The sequence below is a fragment of the Anolis carolinensis genome, chromosome 2 (genome assembly GCF_035594765.1).
Source record: "Anolis carolinensis isolate JA03-04 chromosome 2, rAnoCar3.1.pri, whole genome shotgun sequence".
Taxonomy (NCBI): Eukaryota; Metazoa; Chordata; class Lepidosauria; order Squamata; family Dactyloidae; genus Anolis; species Anolis carolinensis.
The window spans coordinates 35,197,294-35,223,541 of NC_085842.1; the positions used below are offsets into that span (position 1 = coordinate 35,197,294).

Genomic DNA, 26,248 nt, shown 5'->3' on the forward strand with positions numbered 1-26,248 from the left:
CGTTTTCGACAATTATCTGAGAATAGAGCAACCCACTTGTATCACAGGACCCCAGTTAATACCCAAATGAGACGTAGATGACTATCCACAATTAATTTCCTGTGGTGTGGTTACAAGAGAGAAAATTGTTGCCAAACCCCATCCAGTGTGTCAACAGTGACCTTCATAGAGCCCTTTCCAGGTTCAGGGAATCTTCCCAAAGAGTTAACACTCTGAATCCAGGGCTGACACACCCCATTGCCTCTTTAACAATGGCTGGAGCTAAACAAATGTCTCCTAATTAACTTTGTGATTGCTTTGCCCCAAGACACAAAGGAGAGGAAAACAGTGGTGTTTATAAAATAAGGACTAATCCTTGAGGGGGAAAGGGGAGGTGGGTCCAAACAGTCCTCAAACAATGATTCAATCCAAAATCCAAGATAGTGGAGTGGGGAGGACCATTCAAGCTGATTTGATTGCTCTCCTTTCAATACCTGCTAGTCAAACTCCAAACAGTTGGGGGCTACTGGCCAAGAAAAAAACAAAACCAAACAGTGACCTAGGAGATTAATAAGATGCACCCATACACAGGTGGCCTCTCTGCTATAATAAACACATCCCTCAAAGACATTCTCAGTTTAGATCGCCTTTGGAAAGGCAGGATTTATTCTGGAGAGGGGTTTTGCTGAGAATCTGGGAAATCTGTCTTACTGGTGACATCCCACCATGCTATACACACAGCAACAGCTTCTAGCACTGTTGGGATATCTGCTAATTTGGGACTTTGTGGGAGTTTTTGGAAGCTACCGCAGAAGTGCTTCCAGATGCACTTCCATTCCAAGGAACATGGCTTTGTGTTATGACATTGGGTACACTGAGATGAGACTCCCCAATCTGCTGGACCATGAGACCATGACTGAAGCAATCCAGCAGTCCAGCAGCTGGCTGCCCTTACTAGCCAGAGAGTGCCATCCGGATGCCAGGATCTTCCTCTGCTCTCTCTTTGCCCCAATTTGCCTGGACAGGTAAATTACACTTTCTTCAATTGACTGTATAGTTTTGTGTGCTCCACTTCTGTTTGCTGCCTGCCTCTTCAGCTCCAACCCCATTGCTACCTTTGAATTATCTGCATGGAAATTCTGCCTTGTTCTTTCTCCAGCTTCAACCTTTCCAGATCCTAAACACTCAAAATGGTTTGGAGCATGGCTCTCATCAACCTCAACCTGCAAAGGTGAAGAGAACTATAACTCCAACCTATTTGGAGAGATGCATTTGGGGAAGCCTTACTTAACCCCATCCCCCACAAAAAAACCCATCTACAATGTGACAGATGTGGTCCTGACTTATTTTTCTAGCAAAACACATTGCGGCTTTTTTCATACCTGGAAACTTAAAGAATCTTTGGATTAATAGCCTCCTATGAAAATATAAAGCCAATCTTCCCCATGTTTGTATTATTTGGCACAAGCAGAACAAAGGCACATATAGCTCATTGTAAAGAAGCCACACAAGTATTTTTAAGTGGAATTCTTGGTTGCCTCATTATATACCTGTCTCTATAGATATGACCAGACAAGCTGATGATTTAACTGGTGCTGCCACATGGTTCCACAATTTATATTAAGATTTTGATTTTATAAAGTATTCCAGTAACCCTGTTTCAGTATATAACAGGAGTAGTACTGTATCAAGTTAACTATCCCCTTGGCTCAATTGCCTAGGGAAGCCCATAGGCAGGACATGAATATATTCAATAACATTTTAGCTTCTTTAAATTACGCTCATTATTTAAATAGTTTAGACTGTTCTTTTAATGTTTTATGTAAAATGCCCCAATATCTTTTTTTCCATATAGGATGAAGTAGAAATATTGTACCAGACAAATAGCCCTTGTCACTCATGTTTTCCTGATATTGAGAGGCATATTGCCCTTGATACTAAAGTAATATACAATTTCAATGAATAGCAGCCATCAATGTCTTTACCCAAAATGAATTTCATATTCTTTGAAATCCACCTAGATCATTGGTTGTTATTACATTCTGTAGAAACAAAATCAACAGCTAAACTCTACAGTATGTGAAGTATTCCCTTTTTATATGTTTTTCCTCGGTTTTATTTACTACTATTAAGCATCAATAACCAGTTGTTCCTCGGTTGTAGTTTTATGAAAGACTGGCTATCATCTCACTACTCCCCAATTCCCCAAGCTGTGTGTATGTGTCTTCAAGTTCTGCATTAACTTGCAGTGACCCTATGCATTTCACAGGGCTTGCTTAGGCACAGAATGCTTAGAGGTCATTTTGCCAGTTCTTTCTTCTGAAATATAGCCCATAGTACTGGCTAAGAATAGACGGTGCTGTGAGCTATATTTCAGAAGTAAGCTGGAAAATCTCAAATGCTGCAGCATTTCTTCACAAGGTAAAATTGTTCCAGCCAGTAGAAAACTTTGTTTGCCCTTTCCTGCTCCTTTTCCATCTCTAAGGAAAATGTCTTTTACTTGCACAAATGGTTAATTTTCTCTCACAGCAAAGGAGATGCAGTTAATTAGCTCAAGTTAGAGTTAATAAATACAAGACACAGATAATTATTTCAAATAGGATCATAACAACGCACTATTTAGTCAATGAAAATATATTTGAGAAAAAATAGATCTGAAGTCTCAATGCAGACAAAGGAAGCCCATAGAAGGGCTGAAGCTCTATGACAGAGATTATGCTGTGCAAACGGAATGTGTAGGTTTAATTACTGGTATCTTAAAAAATGTTGTCTAAAATTTCTGTCTACAATTCTGTTAAGCTGCTGCCAGTCAGTTTAAACAATGCTGAACTGGATGGACAAATGGCATAAAGACAGTATCCTATGTTTTCATGAGTTCAATTTTGTAATTCCTCACTATGTTCACTAGATGAAAACTCATTTTTGTTCATGGAGTTGTTGCTAAAGGGAAGCTGTAGTTTTAAAAAAACTAGCTTGAAATATGCACCATCACCAGCAGTAGATCACATGGCTTACACACAGATGGTTTCAGGTGAAAGTGATCTAGGAGTCTTAATAATAATAATAATAACAACAACAACAACAATAACAACTTTATTTTTTATATCCCACCACCATCTCTGGGTTTGTTTAGCTTGGAGAAAAGAAGCCTGATAGGGGACATGATAGCCATGTTTAAGTATTTGAAATGTTGTCACATTGAGGAGGGGAGCAGTTTGTTTTCTGCTGATCTAGAGACTAGGATATAGGGAAATACATTCAAATTGTCGGGAAACAGATTCCACCTAAACATTAGGAAAAACTTTGACCATTTTGGTTGCTCTTCACTGGAAACAATCCAGCCTGTCATCTCTGAGGGAAGCTCATGAGGTATACATATAATACGACTGTTCATCTCTACACAGAGCTCACATTAATTATGGGCATTTTGATACAATTATAATTAAAGGGTAGGTAAAGGTAAAGGTTTCCTCTGACGTTAAGTCCAGTTGTGTCCGACTCTGGGGGTTGGTGCTCATCTCCATTTCTAAGCCGAAGAATTGGCATTGTCTGTAGACACCTCGAAGGTCATGTGGCTGGCATGACTGCATGGAGCGCCATTACCTTCCCGCCGGAGCGGTACCTATTGATCTACTCACATTTGCATGTTTTCGAACTGCTAGGTTGGCAGAAGCTGGGGCTAACAGCGGGCGTTCATTCCACTCCCCGGATTTGAACCTGCGACCTTTTGATCCGCAAGTTCAGCAGCTCAGCACTTTAACACACTGTACCACCAGGGTACTGTTCCATTATCCAGGCAGAGGCCACAAGAGGGCACTAGATAGAAATTGATACTCCATTTTACAGGGGGGGGGGAGGAGTTAAAGGAGGAAAACCACCACCACCACCCTCAGTTTTCGCTTGTTATTCTCTCCCTCACTTCCCATGTCATAAACAACAGTGACATGGGTGGCGGGAATAACAGGAAAACAAGGGGAATTAGTTTTACTCCTTCAAACCCCCCTCCCGTAAAATGGACTATCCTTTGTCTAGCGTCTCCTTGTGGCCTCCACCTAATAATGAAACAGTACCAATTAAAGACAGGGACAGCATGTTTCATTGGGTCAAGGAATTGTAAAAGCAAATTGTAGAAAAGGAGGCAAAACATTGTTGTTATATGACTTCAAGTTGTTTCTGACTTATAGCAATCTTAAGGTGAAGTTATCATGGACTTTTCTGAGGTTAATATGATGTGACTTGCCCAAGGTCACACAATGAGTCTTCATAGCTGAGCAAAGATTTGAAACCTGTTCTCCAGAGTAGTAATCCAGTGTTCAAAAGACCACACATCTCATCCATTCAAATCATTATGTGAATAAATATTATTTTCAGCATAAAATAACAGATGGACAGTCATCTTTACAAAATTAGTGCTTCACAGTTGAAACTGAAATACTGTTACTAATACAGTATTTATATTGGATGTTTTTGTTTGTTTGTTTTTTAACCACAAGGATGGTAAAAACATCAAAAACATCCGGGCGTCCCCTGGGTAATGTCCTCGTAGACGGCCAATTCTCTCAAACCAGATGCAACTTGCAGTTTCTCAAGTCGCCCCTGACACAATTTTTTTTAAAAAAAAAAATTGGATGTTTAAAAACTCCTTATAATCATCCTCAAAATATTGGGTAAAAAAGCATGTGTATGCCCCTTAGATTTGCATCTGATTCAGTCTTCCTTCTTTCTCCCCAGGGTCATATCTCCCTGCCGCAGCCTGTGTGAAGCAGTCAGGGGCAGCTGCGCCCCCGTTATGGCTTGCTATGGCTATCCTTGGCCTGAAATCCTGAACTGCAATAAATTTCCTGAAGACCACGAGCTGTGCATCGCCTCTATCACAAATGAAAGCACCTCAAGCAGGAGAAGTATGGCATTTTAGTATCTGTACTTGCCTCATGACACCTTCTTCTTCTTTACACATACGCGGGGCAGACTATGTGAATGGTAAAATGGAGTGGACAAAGTATGGCTTGCAGTCCATTCCAGACCCTCTTTCCCATTTCTTTCATCAAAAAGTTTAATCCTTGGAATCTTTTTAGAAGAGGCATTTTTGCAGTGCAAGGTGACCCCAAACTCCCTCAAAGCCTAAAAACTGTCATTTCTGATTACCGCAACTTTAAGACCCACTTGTCATTGAGCTTTCTTGAAAACATTGGTACTTTTGCCATCTTCTGAGACTGAGAGAGTGTGGTTTGCTGAAGGTTTCCCAGTGGGTTTTCATGGCTTGGAAAATTCAAACTTTGGTCTCCTGGTGTTTAAGTACAATAGCCAAATCACTATGCCATACTGGCTCCCACTTTCAATGTATCTCAACCTTCTAGGATCAGGGTTGGAAAGGACTGCAAGAACCATCCGGGGAAATGCCTTGCTATGTAGAAATACGCTGCTAAAGTTCTCCTGAGACATTTATGTCTGCCTCTGTTTAAAGACTTTGAATGAATGAGAGTTCTTATCTTGTGGATTTGATAGAAATGCAGGGATCTGTTTACTACACTGCCAGTCTCAGACTTCCAGGAGCAAATTTCAGAATATTCTGAGGGAAATGGTTGTGAACCAGTTCATTTTGTATGAAGGAAGATGAGCATCAGATAAAGTCAATTTCAACCAAGTTAATTTTCTTATTTTTCCCTTCGAGGGAAAAGGCACTATTAGTAGACTTTGAACTTATTTAGGTTAGTGCTTCTAGACCTAGTAAGATAAAGGGATTCAGCAATACTTTCCCTACGATGTGCCAGGGATAGAGAATATTTTTATCCCTTTTAGCAACAGGTTTTTCTTCCTTTCCTGGGAAATGGCCATGAACTGGCAGGCAAAGGCACATGTAGTACCAGCAGTAGAAGACCACTGTTTGACACAATGTTAACCTCAAAAGAAAGCTAAAACTGTGTACAATTTCCAACAGTGCCCCGAGCCAGCTGCAGGGACTGTGAACTAGAAGAACCCAGCTCCCCCAAGGAAATCCTGGAAAACTTTTGCACCAGTGATTTTGGTAAGTAAACAACTGCTCCCATTCCGCTACCCACTCCAGGCTGTCTCCTTGTCTCAGCAAACAAGTAGTAAATATCAGTATTTTATGATTTTCTGTTTCTTTAAATATTGGGAAATACTAAGGGGATATTTGTGTGTGTATGCTGGATTTTTTTTTTCCGTGTCAGGAGCGACTTGAGAAACTGCAAGTTGCTTCTGGTGTGAGAGAATTGGCCACCTGCAAGGACGTTGCCCTGGGGACGCCCGGATGTTTTTGATGTTTTTACCATCCTTGTGGGAGGCTTCTCTCATGTCCCTGCATTGAGCTGGAGCTGATAGAGGGAGCTCATCCACGCTCTCCCCAGGTTGGATTTGAATCTGGCAGCCTTCAGGTCAGCAACCCAACCTTCAAGTCATAAGGCTTTAACCCACTATGCCACCGGGGACTACATGTATGCTGGATGAAGGAGGCTGATTTTTCTGATCCCAAGTAATTTTTCTAAGATCACCCTCAAGCTATTCCCTGTCTATTTTGTATATATATTGTTTTAAGAGCCAGTATGATGTTTTGAGAGCCATAATTCAGTAGTGAACACTGAATTATGAAAGGAATTCTGGAAGCAGCTGCTATTCGCCTTGCCTGTTGAATGCAGACACATTGCTACAGTAGGATTGGCTACTGTGGAATTCTATTCCTTCTTTAAATAAGCTTTATTGCAGTATTTACTAAAGATATACTGCTGCTATACAACACCAAAACTGTGCTTTCATAGGTATCCTTCATTATTCTCTTAATTCTGATTTTACTAAAAACGACTGGGGCCAGGCTGTGGCACAGGCTGTTGAGCAGCTGCAATAAATCACTCTGACCATGATGTCATGAGTTCAAGGCCAGCCCGTGGCGGGGTGAGCACCCGTCAATTAAAAAATAAAAAATAGCCCCAGCTCGTTGCTGACCTAGCAACCTGAAAGATAGTTGCATCTATCAAGTAGGAAATAAGGTACCACTTATAAAAGTGGGGAGGCAAGTTTAACTAATTTACGACCTGGAATGAGGAAGTGCCGTCAGAGTGGATGATGAAGCAGCTGCTCCCCCCTGTGGCCAGAATTGAACATCCCCTCAGAAGAAGGTTAAATTGCCTCTGCGTCTGTCTGTCTCGGTCTTTGTTTGATGTGTTTATGGGCATTGAATGTTTGCCCTATGTGTGTATAATGTGATCTGCCCTGAGTCCCCTTCGGGGTGAGAAGGGCGGAATATAAATACTGTAAATAAATGAATAAATAAATAAATATGCTAGACAGAAAACTAGGAGCAAAGAAATGGCTGGATTGGTATAAAAAAGATGGTATGAACATGAGCTTCTTTTTCAGGCTTTGTTAATAGAAATATGTCTGCTTTGTTTTAGCTGTGAAGATCAGGATTTCTAGGAAGAACAAGACCTCTGCCATTGCTGACTTCGACCTTGACTCAAAACTAGAAGTTCTGAAGCATGGCCCTCTCCTCAAGACTGAAGCTCACCCAAAACTCCAGAAGTGGCTGGACCTAGATGCTACCTGTGTACACAATATTATGAGAGGCACAAACACAGGGGTATATGTAATCAGTGGTGATATGCAGAGTGGCAAAATTGTGGTGCACAAAGCCTATGCCTGGCACAAGAAGAACCGAAATTTACAGACTGCTGCACGGCGGTGGAAACATTATAAGTGCCGGGTCTGAACTGCTTTTAGCCTCTGGTGTAGAATCCCATCTGGGTGACAGAAATGATTTTCTGACATTTATCTAGAAGGATTTGGGGTTTAAAAAAATCCAAGATCTTAGGCATGTACACAACTGTATATAATGTATAATTTTATAGGGTTAAAAAACAAATGCAGGCACCACAGCACTAAGAAAATAGTTTTCAAATTGTACTCTGAAGAATCCTGAAATTCCTTGGACACTTATCTGAAGTTGCTCAATGCAAGAACAATAGAAATAGAAAAGTTTCCTAACCAGTGCAAACATTAATAGTGTGGTGAAATACTTTATGTTCTCATGAGCAACACTAAAATTCCAAGAATTCAATCAATGTGATTCCAGCACACTCCTCAGAAATCTCTAGTGTGCTAGTTTTATCTGGCAGATATACAGATGTGTAAATATACACAATGTATTTAGAAAAAATTCCTGAAAAGTCAAAGTTTTGAAAACCATTAAGAAAAAAAAACTGGAAAGCTTCATTCAGGAAGAAATGAGTTCTTGACAACTATTCCTTGGTCTGCAAGCGATATATGACTATAGAAACATGTAGAAAGTTAATTCCACTGCATAGAAACATTAGCCATCATAAGCAGAAACCTTTATACAGGCATTCCCCAAGTTACAAACATCTGACTTAGAAGCAACTCTTAGTTAAGAATAGGAGTGAGACAATAGGAAGTGAGAGAAATCTACCCTTCAGAAGGGAAATTCACTCCTGGAAGAGTTACCATGGGGGAAAGGTTTCTCCACTGAAGCTTTCTCACCAATCCTTGTTTCCATAACAAGCCAAATTATTTTATACTTTGACACAAACATATACATTGTGTAAGGGAAACTCTTTTCGGAACTCATAGATTATGAATACTATGTATTTCAAAACCAACAATAGCAGTGTGTGTTCCTTAAAAATGCTTGTTGCATTAAGACAATGGTGAGCAACAAAGCATACTCCTGGCAACATTCAGAGAAGAATGACAAAAATGATGAAAGGTCTGGAAGCCAAACTTAGGGAGCTGGGTATGTTTAGCTTAGAGAAAAGAAAGGGAAAAGAGAAGACATTTTAGCCATGTTTAAATATTTGAAAGGATGTCACGTTTAGGAGGGGGCAGGCTTGTTTTCTGCTGTTCTGGGGACTAGGACACAGAGCAATGGAGTCAACCTGTAGGAAAAGAGATTCCACCTAAACATCAAGAACTTCCTGATGGTCAGAACTGTTTAACAATAGAATATGCTGCCTGAGAGGGAGGTGGAGTCTCATTCTCTGGAAGTTTTTAAGCAGAGGTTGTATGCCCATCTGTTGGGAATGTTTTGATTGTGTGTTCCTGCCTCGCTAATGAAGATGGACCAGATGGCCCTTGTGGTCTCTTCCAATTCTATGATTCTAATCCTCACTTTTCTCTATCACTTCAATCACACAGAGGTAGATGTTCTGCTTCGCAGTCTTACTCTATGTTGCAAGAAAACAGTCTAGCACTGTCCTGCACCACAGAAAACCTATACATTTCAGCAACAACCCTAGCGATGCTACACTTGAGAGCTGTGTGGCTTCCACCTGTATTGCAGAAGGTCCTGTGAAGCGCAGTGAATGTGGAAGTTGTCCACACCGATAGTAAAACATTTTTGCAAGAAAGCTGTCTAGTTTCTTGCTGTTTTCCTCTTGAATGAAAATCTGCTAACTAGTTATAGCATATGTATTATAAATATGTTGTTTTAAAAAATTGTATTCCACATGGCTGTGTTTGCTAGGAATGCACGAGTATTGTTAACTATATGTATGTTGAGCTATCTGCTATCTGTCTGTTGGTTTGCTGCTGCTTGGTTCTCTATCATCAAATTTCAGGAAAAGCCACTGACAAAACCACTTTAACGACAGCATAGTATCAGAAAGAGGAACAAAACATTTTTGGTAGGATTGGTGATTGGCACACATGATGGTTAAAAGTGGGAAAATGGAGACCAAGAGACAGGATGGGGAAAAGACATTGTTTAACCTCCTCCAGATCTTGGAGGACTGCACATCTCTCTCCAGTATCAACAACCCCAACACCCCAATTTTTTGTAAACAACTATACTGTAAAATAAGCAATTTTTCTTGTTTTATGGATAATACTGAGAAGGGGCAGATGAACTTAGGAAAGGTTACAGTCCATTGTAGCTTATGTGGCTAGAATAGAGAATACTATAGAGGGGGAACTGGAAACATCTTTCATTATATTCGGGAGTCACTCATTTGATTCACAAATAGATGGTTGGGTGAGACAGAGCTTTTTGTATCCTCTGCGGATTTTATTGCAGCATCTGATAGATAGAAAATGCCTATGAGAAAACTGTCGCACACTCATATATTTAAACATCTATTGTTTCGAAAGCAGACAGTTTATTATGCTGGAGGTATGACAGACATTCTGTCAGATAAAGTCACTAGCAGAGGAAGTATCAGGCTGTGTTGCTTATTTATGCTAATTTATATATGAACAATCTAGTTTCTCACCTACATTCGATTGTCTTTCTTATCTTGTTGGAAACAGAACGATCCAACTGCTGTTGTGTGCCAATTATACTTTTTAAAAAAAGGTTGAATGGCCATCCGGCAGGAGTGCTTTGTATGTTCCTGACAGAATGGGGTTGGACTGGATTTCCGTTAGGGTCTCTTCCAACTCTATGCTTCTAGGGTTTTATATGGACCTGGTATCTATTACCTAGGTAGGACTAAGAAAACCTCAAAACAAACTACTACAGGTAGGTTTTGCAGTCAGGAATAAGTACTTAAATTGACACCTGATTAAGCAATACCTTGATTTAAAATTTCAAAGAATAGATTATTCTTGTAATGGTAGACGGAAATTCCATTCTGAGGCAGCAACATTTTTCAGCATGGAAAACAAGACATCCGAAGTTTGAAAGAGTCAAGATTCTTTGGTAAACCACATTCTGAAAAGACGCAGAGGTTAGAACACTCCATGGCGCCTGAGACGTCTTCCAACTCTGTTTCTGTGACTTTCTAAGGTTGCCACCTTTGCAAATACTCAAATTGGCAGTGGACTGAAAAGAGGACCAGCTGTTTTAATGCACTGGCAAAGTTGCTCTGTAGTGATATACTATCAGTGTATACTTTTTTACATTATTTTATTTTCTGCCAAGAACATTATTCTTCAGTCTCACATGGTAAGAGTTTTGATTGACACTGATTTCTTTTAGGAGTCAACAATTCGGTTTGCCATTGTCACCATAGCAACAATAATTTTCATCCAAGGAAGCTGCCTCCAGCGAGAACCAAGTGCAGTATTTTGCTCTTTAAAGATATAGAAAGAAGAAATTGATGATGTTTTCCCTACTGAACTTATAAACTCAGTTGCTAAGCTAGCCGAAGCTGTTGAGTCTCCAATTTCAAACATAACATATAATTTGTAGACAGAATAAATAAAGTGGTGAAAAGCAAAGGCTTACAAATATTCAGAAGAAGGCAGGACAAATGCCTTATCTGGAACCTCCCTAACTGATTTGGAGTTGACAGAGCCATTTTAAATGCCTGCTCCTGCCTGTTCTTTCCTGCTATTTTTCTTGGTTACAGTAGACTGGAGAAGATTTAAAAATATAAACAAAAACAAAAATATGTATGATACCTGGAAAATGAATGAATGTATTGTGACACCTATGACAAGAACTCTACTCCATGGAAGGTTATGCCATTTAAATTTTATTCGCTTGTGAGGTGCTTCAGTATTTTTTCTATCACCAAGTAAAAAAGCAACCATTCTGGTAATAATCTAATATCAAGCTAAGTTGCTACAAAGAAGGAAAGAGATCTAGAGTTGATTGTTTAGAAAAAATATTGTTTACTAGTCTTTAGTCTTAGTCTTGAAGACAGATTTCTGCTCTGCTGAGCTCAGGTCTAAATTAAGTTATCTGTAGTAAAGCATGAATGCAAAGAATGTGTAAACTGGGGGAAGGGGGATAATTGCTGGTGAGGTATTAGGAAAAAATAGGACTTTTTTATTCCAGTGCAAGATTATGTTCTTAGCTGTGTGTAATTCAGTTTAATTTCTTGAAGAAGAAAAAGAAAGACGAAATAGAGAGGGAAGACAAACCTTTGCCATTTATCTTGTAAGTCCTGCTCTTGAATTCTAATGTGTGTATTAAGAGAAAGAGACTGACTCTGAACGGCATACGATACTCTATCTGTGCTAAGACTCATGTTTACCATATTCACACTGGTTAACAGCAACTACTAATATTTGGTTTAAAATATTTTAACTTTTATTATGTATGCTTTATCTGCTGTAAGCTGCCCTGGGTCCTTAAGTGGGGGAAGGTGGGGTATAAATTTCATAAATAAATAAACAAACAAACAAATTATTTTTGGCCAACAAACCAAGTAGCAATTTTTATCTGCCTCAGTAATTGTGTTCCTTGCTGGTTTGAATGTTGAACTAGGATTCTAAGGCCCCTTTTACACTGCCATATCAAAGCAGATAATCTAGATGATTTGCTTTGAACTGGATTATATGAGTCTACACTGCCATATAATCCAGTTCAAAGCAGATAACCTGGATTATATGGCAGTGTAGAAGGGGCCTGAGAGACCAAGGTTTGAATCTCCTTCATGGTCATGGAAACCCACTGGTAACCCAGGGAAGATACCGGTAATGGCAAACTCCCTCTGAACAAATAATTACAGTATTGCCAAGAAAATCCCATCATAGGTTCCCCTTAGGGTTGCCATAGTTGAAAATGTCTTCAAGGCAAACAACAACAACAACAACAACTTATCTACAGTTGATTGAACTGGACAAAAGGAAGGTCACACATATATTTACCTTCCATTCCCTTTTTCTCCTTGTCCCCAACTTTCTCATAAAGAAAGTAGAGGGAATGGCCTTAGAGTATAGGCTTTCTTGGAAATGTCAACATGATGATGTGCTGATACTAACATAAAAACGAGCAATAACATATCTTTTCCATAGCTGTATGGGGCAAAGGAAACGTTCCCTCGGTTTTATTTCTATGCTAGAGAAAAGAAGTGAAAGGACATATGCCATATTTCTTCAATTCTAAGATGCCATCGATTGTAAGATGCACACTAATTTCAGTTGCCACCATAAGAAAAAGGCTTTACTTACATATGTTAAAAACACCTGCATTTCTAAAGAGGCATCTCATTTTCAGAGTTGTTTATATGGGAAAACAGTGTATCTTAAAGGTAAGACATTAAGTCTAGTCGTGTCCGACTCTGGGAATTGGTGCTCATCTCTATTTCTATTAATAATAATGTTTATTAATTTTCATTCATTCAAATATACATACATTGCAAGTGTTTGTTGCATACAGTGCAATACTTTCATCTATTAGTCTTTCATAATCATTTCTCAGACAATATATTTTCAATAAGGGGTCACAGTCTTCTATTTGTCTCATCTCTATTTCTAAGCCAAAGAGCCGGTGTTGTCTATAGATGCCTCCAAGGTCATGTAGCCGGCATGCCTGCATGGAACGCTGTTACTTTCCCACCGGAGTAATGCCTATTGATCTACTCACATTTGCATGTTTTTGAACTGCTAGGTTGGCAGAAGCTGGGGCTAACAGCGGGAGCTCACCCCGCTCCCTGGATTTGAACTGCTGACCCTTTGGTCAGCAAGTTCAGCAGCTCAGCAGTTTAACCTGCTGCGCCACCGATTCTTAGAATTGAGAAAATACAGAGAAAAAATGGAAATGTGTTCTGCGTTGCAGATGGGGATTAAAGCTGAATCACGGGTCTGAAAAATATCCAGATGTACTGCTGTACAAGAGGCCTGAATACAGACATTAATGCTAATAATTAGTATGATTTATGAGAAAAAACTTCAAGACTCAAAATAAAAGACAATTTAATAAGAAGAAACCTAGCTAAGATATCGGCTATGTTTCTCTCCCCTAGTAACAAGCCTGGAGTTCACAGGACTTAGATGTATCTCCATGAGTGTTCATTTCTTACCAAAAAGAAGTGGTTTCAAGCTGAGTGTCTTCATGAAATGGATTTTGTTAGGAACCAGCTCCACCTTCTGTTTATGACCCACCTTGAAAAAGAAAAGAATGAATTAAATGCTATACTTCAAATGCAAATGGCCTGTTCCATCATGCAGAATTGTAATCACATTTATCCAACTGCATCTGCTGAAAGAATTGAGGCCAGAGAATTGGTTCATTAGTCTTTAGGCAGCTTCATATGCGTTATTTTGATTATGAATGTTGTAAAGTACAGAACCAAAGTGTCAGGAAAGATCTAAATGTGCCCCCATCGTGCTGCAGAACTGTACACAATTCCCAGCTAAAGGATGGCATGGTAAACTCTTAAGCACCAGATAGTACACAGCTCGACTATGCAGTTCCAAGTCATACCTCAAGTATCATTTAACATATACAGTATGCGTTTTCTAGAATCAGTACATAAGATTAACATTTTCAAGATGGCTTTCCTTTCATGTTACCTCATTGCAATGCAAATAATTCTTGGAATCCAGTTTGGATACAACTCAACTTCTGGTGGATACCAAAATCTATAGATGCTCAAGTCCCATTATATATAGTAGCATATAAAATGGCCTACTATATGAATTGGCAAACCTAAGGTTTGCTTTTGAAAGGATATTGAAAAATATTTTCAAGCCATGGATGCAGAATCTGTGGATGCAGACAGCTGACTGTAAATGTAGATACAATGCATGATTTCTTTTAGTATGTTTTGTGTGAAGGAGGTCATATTTTGCAATTAATTGCCACCAGCATGTAGCTGAACGTTTCACAAACTACTAATTAGACATTAATTGTAACAGGAAATTGTGGTGAGGTGCTAATATTCCTTTGTACCTTTTTCATTATCACTTTTCAAAATACAGTGCTACTTCCAAATGATTTGAAGGTTGTGGAACTCCTTGTACAACCTGAATACAGCAGCTGCATTTCTTTTAAGTAGGGTTCCAAAACCTATCTGGAAAACATGCCCATCCTGACAGATTTAATATGTCATTTCTCACTATTGACATTTACACACAAAAAAATCTGAACAATAAACCAATGAAAGGGCCAAGAGCAATTGTTATCCAGTTGCATCAATACTGTTCATGTCAGATCCTTTTATACCAGTCAAGCATTGATTATAATGTACTAATCCAACCAAAATTCAATATATATCATGTTAATTAGGCTGATGTATCCTCACATCACACCATGCAAAACAAAGCCTTACCAATATGCACTACTGCTCTGTCTGGTTTTTAAATTATTTTTCACCCAAAAGGACAAAGTGTGAGAATGTATACAGAAAAACAAATGAAAGCTTTTAAAATAGAACAGCAAATCATTATGCTCATCACTGTGCTGTTATGATGAAAGGGATTGCAGCAATAACTGATTACTCCCAAATAACATATTCACAGTGATACTTCACCTCAGGAAATGCATTTAAAAAGCATTACAATTATCTTGATCCATTTAAACCATCCTGTAAAGCTCAGAAGTACTGTGTAGAATTTTTTTTGTAAATCCCATTATCTGCATGCTGAAAAATGGGGCTAACATTATGGATATTTCCAAATAGGCAGCTAGAATCACATTTCTCCAAACCTACATGAAGGGAGATGTCCAGGGGGTTTGGACATCTCCCATTATGCTTGATCATCTTTTTGCAGTCCTGGTTAAGGTTGATGGGAGTTGTAATCCAACACAACTAAAGGCCATCAGGCTGGGGAGGGCTGTACTAGCACTGTCAATCAAAACGTATTTCATCCTTCTCTTCTGAACAAATATTTCAATGTAAGAGAGAAGACTGAAGAAAATAAGATAAGGATGTACACTGAAGACAGTGTCATGTGAGCTCCTCACAAAATTTGCTATTTAGACATATGCTTACTGTTTTTCAAAAATTCTATCTCCTAAATCTGCAAAATCAGGTACATGTTGAGTATCATTTATCCGGGATTCCAAAATACTCCAAAATCTAAAACTATCCATGAGTTTTTTGCTTAGTGATGATACTTCAATATATGCAATCTATGACCAAAATAATTAAAAATACTGTGTATAAGGTCACTTTCAGGCTGTACATACAAGGTGCACATGAAATATACATTAATTTCATGTTTAGATGCAGTCCCCACTTTAACTGCCTTGGCTCAGTGTTGTGAATTTGACAGGTTCTTCAGTCTTCTCTGCCTAAGAATGCTGGTGCCTCACCAAACTATAGCTCCCATGATTCCACAGCCTTGGGCCATGGTACTTAAAGCGAGGTCAAACTGCATTAATTCAACAGTGTAGAAGATGGACCTAATATAAGACCTCCACTTTCGAGGAGGAGAGGGTTTCCAAAACTTTTAAAAAGTGAGACGAAACTCTGATGAAAGCTTATATTACACAAGCGTGTTGCCTCAATTGTTAAGACCTATTTCTGGGGATATTAGACCAGCTAATTCCAAAAATGGCAACAGTTTCCTCCTATCAATTCTAAATTTTGAGATATTGAACAAATGCCATCTACTACTCCTTGAGAAGCCAGATCTAGCCATGGTCGTTCATGCCCTAGTTACATCCTGTCTGGATTGCTGTAACATGCTCTACACTGCCTCTGAAGAGTGCTTGGAAGTATCAGCTGATCCAAAGAGCTACAGCCAGGTTGCTCAATGGGGCTGCAACAGGGAGCAGAGAAGCCCCCTGTTGCAGAAGCTTCACTGGCTGCCAGTCTGTTTCCGGGCACAATTCAAAGTGCTGGTTATGATGTTGTCAAAGGCTTTCATGGCCGGAATCACAGGATTGCTGTGTATTTTCTGGGCTGTATGGCCATGTTCCAGAAGTATTCTCTCCTGACGTTTCGCCCACATCTATGGCAGGCATCCTCAGAGGTTGTGAGGTATATGGAGAAACTAAGCAAGGAAGGTTTATATATCTGTGGAAGATCCAAGGTGGGGGAAAGAACTCTTGTCTGTTGAAGGCTAGTGTGAATGTTATGCGGGCTATGACCCTTAAAGTCCTAAACCAGTGATTCCCAACCTATGGGAAGAACTAAAATTTAGTCTGCAACCTTACTATTAGTACATTATTGCAACAAGAGAGACTAGTGTCAAGAAACTCACTTATTGCCGAGGCTTATTAAATATGGTTTTTCTTGGGCGAGAAGATGGCGACTACTGGATGGCATATGTTCTGTATTAGAAACTAGAGCTTACGTGGTCTATCCAATGCAATTTTCTGAATCAGCACCCTAAATAACCAAACAGAAACTAAAGTTGACCAAAACCGTTTTGTAACCCTTTTGGTACTAATGTTGGAGAGTGGTCCCTGGTCAAAAAAAAGAAACCACTGCCCTAGATGATTCAGGTCCAGGCTATTTAGATGACCACATCTCTTTGTACGCACCTGCCCAGGCCCTGACATCTTTAGGAGAGGCCCTTCTTTCAATCCCACCTCCATCTCAAGCTCGGTAGTTAGGAAGGAAAGAACAGGCCTTCTCTATTGACACTGGAACCCCAATTCTTCACAGGGAAGCTAGAATGGCCCCCTCCTTGTTGTCCTTTCAGCAGCAAACTAAAACCTTTTTATTCAGGCAGGCTTTTAAAGAAGAAGGTTTTTAAAATCGTCAGGGGCTGCTGAGATTTTAGAGGCTTTTAATGATGTTTAATACTGTTTTAATACTTGTATATTTGAAGTTGTGTTGCAATGCGTTTAGTTGTGAATTGCCATATGGAGAGAAAAAGCAGAATATAAATAAACATAACAATTATAATACCACTCACCACCTGCTTACTCATAGAAAGCAATGACAACTGTATCTAAGAAATGAGAGCCGAGATAGCCAATCCAAGGTAATTTTCTGGATCAGCGTCCCAAAATAGCCCTAGGAATGGGTCTAAAAACCAAGGCCTGTTCTGTCCCCAGTTCCTTGGGTGGATCTACACCAGGCCGGGGCAAACTTCGGCTCTTCAGGTGTTTTGGACTTCAACTCTCACAATTCCTAACAGCCAGTTGAGAAAGGAAATAAAGCTTCCTGTCCCAGGCAAGTTATGCTTTGCTAAGAAGATTGCTGCCCATAAAGTTTTAATAGCGGCACTGTTGATGGCATCAGGGAAAAGTCAGGTTTGGCATACAGAGGATACCCCAAAGCCAGTCACTGTGCTTCAGAATAGATTAACAATTCCCCTTGATCATTCAACACCCTGTAAATGGCCAGGTGAGGGAATCTATCACAGTGAGTACCAGGAATATTGGAATATTTGTCTGTAGTACAGAATCTTTCCATTTGGGGTACACAGAATCACAGAGTTGAGAGAGACCCCAAGGGTCAACTAGTCCAACCCCTATTCTGCCATGCAGGAATACACAATCAAAGCACTCCTGACAGATGGCCATTCAGCTAGTTTAGAAACCTTCAGAGGCGACTCCACCCTACTCTGAGGCAGTCAAACAGCTCTGACTGTCAAGAAATTCTTCTGCATGTTTATGTGGAATCAGTGCACTCTGGATTTCAGTAAATAAATACACCTATATTACATTAACCAACCCTTTACCACAACACACTCTTACAAGCAGGGCTGTAGCCATGGAAGTGGGGGATTGGGGTTCAACTCCCCCCCCCCCAGATTTTTCAGGTTTTTAAAAAAAAAAAAAAAACTTGGTTTACTCATGAATTTTAACTGGTTAACCAAATCCCCATGAGTGTCCACTGAAGTTTATCAATGGAGCCTGACTTCTATGTTACCTTCTGTTATGGAACTATTCTTCATGATTCTCTAAAAAAAAGGTTTCAACCCCCCCCCCCTCCCCCTATTTTTTTTTCTGGCTTTGGCCCTGCTTACAAGCCCTCGAAGCCTGGGTCTTCCTCTCCTTTTCTCACCTCTTCCCTGAGAGAGATGTAGTTCAGCTTGGAAGGTAGGGAAAAGGCTGGATAAAAGACTGGAAAGGGACCGCAGAGATTGGTTATTGAGAAAGCCCAAGGAAAGGAAGGATTCAGCAAAATCGGGCCACAAATCTTGCAAAAGTTGGAGTGAGGAAAGGCAGACGAAATTTCATGGCTGTTAGGAATTGTGGGAGTTAAAGTCCAAAACACCTGGAGGACCGAAGTTCGCCCGTGCCTGTTGTAGAATGAATACAGGTTGGCACCACTTTAAACTACCCAAGCTCAATGGTATGGAATCCTGGGAGTTGCAGTTTGTGGAGGCCCCAACAGAGAAGGCCTAGTCAAAGGACAGCTCTCAGGCTTCCCTAGCCTGAGAGACACTTGCCTTGATGCCCTCGAGGCGGGGCAGGAGGTGCGGGAGAGCCGAGGGCATGGGTGGCGCTGGTGCTGGGTTCGAGTCCTGCGCCTCTCTGCCGGGCTCTCCTCCTCCTCCGCCTCCTCCTCCTCCTCCGTCATCGGCGCTGATGTGGACGAAGAGCAGCAAGCCCAGCACGTTGAGCACGTAGAGATGCGCGAAGACCATCAGCACCACGAAGTAAGGCCGGGAGCAGACGGCTCTGCGCCCCATGGGGGCTCCTGGAAGCGAGGGGCCCTCGTCCTCCTCCTCCTCCGCCTCCTCTTTCGGCGGCGAAGAAGGCGACTCCGACCCGGCCGCCACAGCCATGCTAGGCCCGTCGCCACGGCAACCGCCCCACCAATGGGAAACACCTCGCTGTATAAACATTGGCGCGCGGGGGTTGACGGCGGCGGGCATTGCGTCATCACGCACGTGGAGAACTCGTACGCCGCTCACACCTTTGAGGGAAAGTGCTGTCACTTTAAATCTTCTGGACTTCAACTCCCAGAAGCACCTGTCGCTATCGCCTGTGAGCAGAAATTCTGGGAATTGAAGTCCGTCAACAACTGGAGACTCACTGTCTAAGGTAGGCATGGGCAAACTTGGGCCCTCCAGGCGTTTTGGACTTCAACATCCACCATTCCTAACAGCCTATTAGGAATTGTGGGAGTTGAAATCCAAAACGCCTGGAGGGCCCAAGTTTGCCCATGACTGGTGTGAGGGAAACACAAACCTTAGTAGAGGTCACGTCCTTCGGCTTCGGCTCTGCTCCCATCCCACTGACGTCATAGCGCCGGAGCTGGAGGCCATTTTGAAGACGGGTATCTTGTCTTGTTACTGAGTTAAAGAGGAAATGGGAGCCATTTTTAGTAAGGGCATATGCTTGTTCCTGTCTGCTCACGTGCGGGTTTGTTGACCAATGAGAAGTGGGCGGGGCTAACAGATAGGCCCTCCCTCTTCTTTTGAGGGCTGAATCTATATCAATCCTTATACAGTAGAGTCTCACTTATCCAACACTCGCTTATCCAACGTTCTGGATTATCCAACGCATTTTTGTAGTCAATGTTTTCAATACATCGTGATATTTTGGTGCTAAATTCGCAAATATAGTAATTACAACACAACATTACTGCATATTGAACTACTTTGTCTGCCAAATTTGTTGGATAACCTGATGTTTTGGTGCTTAATTTGTAAAATCATAACCTAATTTGATGTTTAATAGGCTTTTTCTTAATGCCTCCTTATTATCCAACATATTCGCTTATCCAACATTCTGCCGGCCCGTTTATGTTGGATAAGTGAGACTCTACTGTACATATATAAGTAAATATAAATAAATAAAATATAAATATGTATGAATCCTTATCCATATAAAACTATATAAATAAATAATAGAAATAAATAAAAGCATAAAAGGTAAAGGTAAATACAAGTATAAATCCTTATACGTACATACAAATCTATATCAAGAAATACAAACAAAATACACATAAATATAAGTATCTCCTGCCAACCTAGCAGTTTGAAAACATGCCAATGTGAGTAGATCAATAGGTAGGAAGGTAACGGCGCTCCATGCAGTGATGCTGGCCACATGACAACGCCAGCTCTTCGGCTTATAAATGGAGATGAGCACCAACCCCCAGAGTCGGTCACGACTGGACTTAACGTCAGGGGAAACCTTTACCTTTACCTTAAATATAAGTATATAACTTCCTATCCATATAAATCTAGATCAATAAATATGGGCTGTATAGATTGCCTCTGGGAGCCCCGTGGAGACAAAAATCCATGGATGTCCAAATCACATTATGAACAATTTTTTTGTTCAATGTGTTGTCGAAGGCTTTAATGGCCGGGATCACATTTTTTTGTTGTTTACTCGTTCAGCCACCTTCGACTCTTTGTGACCTCATGGACCAGCCCACGCCAGAGCTCCCTGTCGACTATGCCTCCCGCTCAGCTCCTTGAAGGACAAGCCAGTCATTTCAAGGATACCATCCATCCATCTTGACCTTGGTTGGCCCCTCTTCCTTCCTTTTTCCTTCCATTTTCCCCAGCATCACTCTCTTCTCCAAGCTTTCCTGCCTTCTCACGATGTGGCCAAAGTACTTCATCTTTGCCTCTAATATCCTTCCCTCCAGTGAGCAGCCGGGCATTATTTCCTGGAGGATGGACTGGTTGGATCTTCTTGCAGACCTTCGTTGCCAGTGTGATTTCTCTACTCTTCACTATTTTATTGAGATTGGCCATTGCTCTCCTCCCAAGAAGCAGTCGTCTTCTGATTTCCTGAATGCAGTCTGCATCTGCAGTAATCTTTGTCGCTAGCAAGACAAAGTCTGTCACTGCCTCCACATTTTCTCCCTCTATTTGCCAGTTATCAGGCAGTCTGGTTGCCATAATCTTGGTTTTCTTGATATTTAACTACAACCCAGCTTTTGCACTTTCTTCTTTCACCTTGGTGATAAGGCTCTTCAGCTCCTCCTTGCTTTCAGTCATCAGAGTGGTTTCATCTACATATCTGATGTTGTTAATGTTTCTTCCAGCAGTTTTAACTCCAGCCTTGGATTTGTCAAGCCCCGCATGTCACATGATGTGTTCTGCGTACAAGTTGAATAGGTAGGGCGATAGTATACAGTCCTGCCGTACTCCTTTCCCAATCTTGAACCAGTCTGTTGTTCCGTGGTCTGTTCTTACTGTTGTTACTTGGTCATTATACAGATTCCTCAGGAAACAGACAAGGTGATTTGGTATCCCCATACCACCAAGAACTTGCCACAATTTATTATGATCCACACAGTCAAAGGATTTAGAATAGTCATTATTATAACTATTATTGTTCATAATAATGACTAGTTAGAATAGTCACTATTATGAACAATAGTGTCCCCGATATAAAGAAGTATCCCCAGACATCTGTACATATGATCATGACCTGAGATGCTTTCATGTTATTGTCTACCTTGTATTTTGCTTCATAAAACATTTTTTAATTGTTTTAAAGCAGTGAATGGTTGAATCTGTGGAAGCAGAGGGTCAGTATGTATGTTGCTTCTAAGCATTGTATTCCCATCATGATTGTACATACGAGAATCTGCTATATCATGTCCAAAATCATAGCTTTCAAAACAACAACAAGGGATTAAAGTACTCTTGGACATATACCTTTCTGTCAACATGAATGTAGGAAAAGTAGATGGAGGTAAAAGAATGGTTTAACCCAAAGCAGTGTTCTTGCACCGACCTTGTTCAACATCTTTACTAACAATCAGCCACAACCACCACTCACTCACAAAGAGCTTTATATATGCTGATGGTCTTAATCTATCAACACAAGCAAAAGAATTTGAAACAGTCAAAAATCAACTTACTAATACCTTGAAAGATCTCTCCAGCTACTACAAAGATAAACTCCTGAAGCCTAACCTTGCCAAGACACAAGTGTGTGCTTTCCACTTCCATAAACATGAAGCCAACAAGAAATTGAAAGTTACCTGAGAAGGCCAAGAGCACGAACACTGTTCGCATCCAAAATATTTCAACATCACCTTAGATCGAACATTAACATTTAGGAAACACTGTATAAATACTAAGCACAAAGTAGCTGCATGCAATAACATCCTGCGGAAACTTACTGGCAGTGCATGGGGTGCAGACCCAAAAGTAGTAAGAACATCAGCCCTGGCCTTGTCTTTCTCAACTGCTTAGTGTTCCTGTCCCGTCTGGCACAAGTCTGTCCACGTGAAGCAGGTGAACATAGCACTGAACAAAACATGCAGAATAAGGACAGGTTGCTTACCTGTAACCGTGTTTCTTCGAGTGTACTCTGTGAATTCACACTAATGGAGAAGGCTGCGCCTGCGCAGGCTCCAACGGATACTCTTCCAAGCTAAAGTTTGAAATTTGGCGGTAACCCCGCCCCTCTTCCCGGAGGGTATAAAGGGCGCCCTCCGCGCCCGCTCTCCAGTTCCTACGCCGCAAAGGCAGCGAGAAAGGGAGAGGTTTGCATGTGGGGAAGGAAGGGCGGGATTGTGTGAATTCACAGAGTACACTCGAAGAAACACGGTTACAGGTAAGCAACCTGTCCTTTTTCTTCGTGTACTCTGTGAATGCACACTAATGGAGACTAGCAAGCTAAGGTGTAGGTAGGTGGGATAGCAAACCCGATAACCAGTCTAGTGTCCAAACAACACATTTATTGAGCACAAGGTTCAAAAACAAGCAAGTGCAACGGTCGAAGAAGCGATGCAATAGCATATAGTGCAAAAAAACCGATCCTTGAAGTTAGGATCCAGAACATAATCACAACATTGTAAGTGAGCAATAGTCTGTAAGAAAATACAGAGGTAGGCATAAACTCATTCTCTGAAAACAGAGGGAGAAGTATTCAAACAAAAAATACATTTCAGTGCAGTGGGTAAGTATAGTACACAAGCACTACGTTAAAGAATCCCTGAGCACATCGATTACAAACGGGGTGGATGACAACGGTCAGCCTGTAAGAAAGATAAACCCGAAAACTGGTTTTGAGTAAGGCAACAACCTTAGGTAAGGCAGGAGGAAAGGACGGACCTGGCAAAGGCCGAGTCCTTGAGGTTCTTTGAGTCCATCCTGTAGTGTGAAACAAAGGTGGATGGAGTGGACCAGATAGCCGCTCGACAGATGGAGTCGAGAGGGACGCCCCTCAGGAAGGCCGTAGAGGTGGAAAGGCCCCTCGTAGATCTAGGGCGGATCGAAGAGGGGGGTTGGCGTTTGGCCAGCTGATAAGCGAGCTCGATGGTCTGAGCAATCCAGTGTGAGAGTCTTTGGGAAGAAAGTGGTTCGCCCAGTTTATGGGTAGCGTAAGCCACAAACAGTCTAGGTGACTTACGTATGTCCTTAGTCCTGTCCTTGTAGAAAAGGAGGGCTCTCCTGACATCGAGGAGATGGAGTTTCCGTTCCAGAGAAGAAGAAGGATTAGGGAAGAAAGCAGGAAGTATTATGTCCTGGTTCAGGTGAAAAGCAGAGACCACCTTAGGTAGGAAGGTGATGTCCGGGCGAAGGACAGCCCTGTCGTGGTGGAAACGGAGATAGGGTTCGTCCACCCAGAGAGCAGCCAGTTCCGAAGGCCTGCGCGCAGAGGTGATAGCGATAAGGAAGGCAGTCTTCCAAGAGAGAAGGTGAAGGTCTGCAGAGGCCATAGGTTCGAAGGGAGCTGAAGCTAGTTGAGAAAGGACGAGTTCGAGGCTCCATCCGGGAGTCGGAGGTTGAACTGGAGGGTGCAAGTTGTTGTAACCTCGAAGGAAGGTCTTAATGAGGTTGTTAGAAAAGAGAGAGGGTTGTCCCTGACGTTGGAAATGCCAGGAGAGAGCAGCGAGATAGGATTTTATCGAGGCCAGAGAAAGTTGACGATCCGCAAGGGAAAGTAGGAAGTCCATGACCAGCGGGATCGAAGTAGAGGCGGGATCGACGCGTCGGTCCCGAAGGAAAGTTTGGAATTTTGCCAGCTTGTAAGCATAGGCCTTCGATGTGGCCGGTTTGTGAGCGGCGCGAAGGATCGCCTGCAGGTCTGGGTGGAGAGAATTTAAGGAAGTATCCTCCAGGCAGTCAGGTGTAGGGACGGGACGTCGGGGTGGAGGACCTGTCCCTTCTGCGAAGATAATAAATGAGGGAGAGTTGGGAGAGTGCGGGGAGGATGCGCACACATCCGGAGTAGCGTGGGATACCACGGCTGGCGTGGCCATGCAGGGGCGATCAGGATGGCCGATGTCGGTGTTAGATAGAGTCTCTCTATTACTCTCGAGATGAGAGGGAAGGGAGGAAAAAGATAGACGGGTTCGAGAGTCCAGTCGAGGAGAAACGCGTCTCCGAGACAGCCCGGAGTCGAGTTTGGAGGTAGTCTCGCTCCGAAGCGAGGAAGTTGAGCGTTCGAGGGGGAGGCAAAAAGGTCCAGAGCTGGCCAGCCCCAATCGTCGAAGACGGATTTCAGGATCTCGGGATCGAGACGCCACTCGTGGGGGGAGGTCGTTATTCTGCTTAGAGAGTCTGCTAGAGTGTTTTGAGCCCCCGGAAGGTGAACTGCCGACAGAGTTATGTGTTTCGCTATGCACCATAGCCAAATGTCCATCGAGAGAGCCATGAGTTTTCTCGAGCCCGTACCCCCTTGTTTGTTGATGTAGTACATGGCTACTACGTTGTCCGTTTGGATTAGAACAGACTTGTGGGGAAGAAAGCGAGCAAACGCCCGGAGGGCTTTGAAGATTGATAACAGTTCTAGAAAGTTTATGTGGTGAGACCTTTCTTGGGTGGACCACAGGTCCCTGACGGTGAGGTACGACATGTGGGCTCCCCACGCAAAATTGGAGGCGTCGGTCGTGATGGTGACTGACGGTAGGGAGGGATGGAAGGGAAGCCCCACACAAACGTTCGCTGGGTCCTGCCACCAACGAAGGGAGAGGCGAACGTGGTTCGGTGTCAGGACCCAGGCTGCAAAGGCACCAATAACCATACACAGAGGCCAGAATCTATCTAATATCTTTATTAAGGAAATATATAAAGTTAATAAAATCAAGTGTAGGAAATAGTCCAGAAGTAGACCTTTCAGGAAAGGTCAAAATTAGTCCAAAAAAGCAATGTCCAATATGAAATATTAAGGTCCAAAGTTGTAATCCAATAACCGAAACACTCACTTTGCCAGGCAAAGTGAGGGGAGATGGCAAGGTCCTTTAGTCCATGAACTTGAGCAAGGCTAGGAAATAACTTGATACTTGAAACAAGGCTTGAATCGTGGAACAAGGTAACGTGGAACAAGAACAAGGTCCGTGGAATAACTTGGTAAAATCCGTGAAACAAGGCAAGGTTTAGTCCTGGGAAACAAGGCAAGGTCCGTAGGTAAACAAAGGCTGGGAAACAGGAGCGAAGGCTGGAAACAAGGGCAAGGCTTGAGCAGGAACGAGGCTTGGATCGGAGCGCGCTGTCCAGACACAACTCGCTCCGGAGGCTGACGAATTGACTCCGCGAAGTTACTACGCGGGTAAAACACCTATATAGAGTCTAACTTTCCCGCCGAAGCAGATCTCTGGGAACCAGAAACGAAAGCTAAACTCTGAGACCAGATGTTTGACTCCTTAAAGATTCTCACGAAAAGCAGACTTAATTGGCCACATTCTTAGCTGCTATTCTAGCACTCCTGCGCGAAGCTGCTTCCAAACCCCTCTGTTGTTTACAAAACTCATGGCGAGAGAACACGGGAGATGTAGGCTCAGGGTTTGTTTGACATACT

At 41.9% G+C, this 26,248-nt stretch overlaps 2 protein-coding genes across 2 annotated transcripts in view; one reads left to right on the top strand and one right to left on the bottom strand.

The window, feature by feature from the left end:
- p4htm (prolyl 4-hydroxylase, transmembrane) overlaps window positions 1–19,416 on the bottom strand; it is a 43,903-nt gene extending 24,487 nt beyond the window's left edge. The window contains exons 1-2 of the mRNA XM_003217859.4: window positions 18,973–19,416; window positions 13,698–13,779 (exon numbers count right to left, since the gene is read on the bottom strand). Coding sequence (XP_003217907.3) covers window positions 13,698–13,779; window positions 18,973–19,401 — 511 coding nt within the window. The 5' untranslated portion in view covers window positions 19,402–19,416. The remainder of the gene's footprint in view (window positions 1–13,697; window positions 13,780–18,972) is intronic.
- Window positions 37–12,082, top strand: LOC103277981 (secreted frizzled-related protein 5). The gene is given in 4 exon segments (XM_062973781.1): window positions 37–1,004; window positions 4,711–4,880; window positions 5,888–6,004; window positions 7,389–12,082. Coding segments are annotated over 4 exon segments (900 nt in total). The 5' UTR covers window positions 37–705; the 3' UTR covers window positions 7,703–12,082.
- Window positions 19,417–26,248: the final 6,832 nt, after the last annotated feature.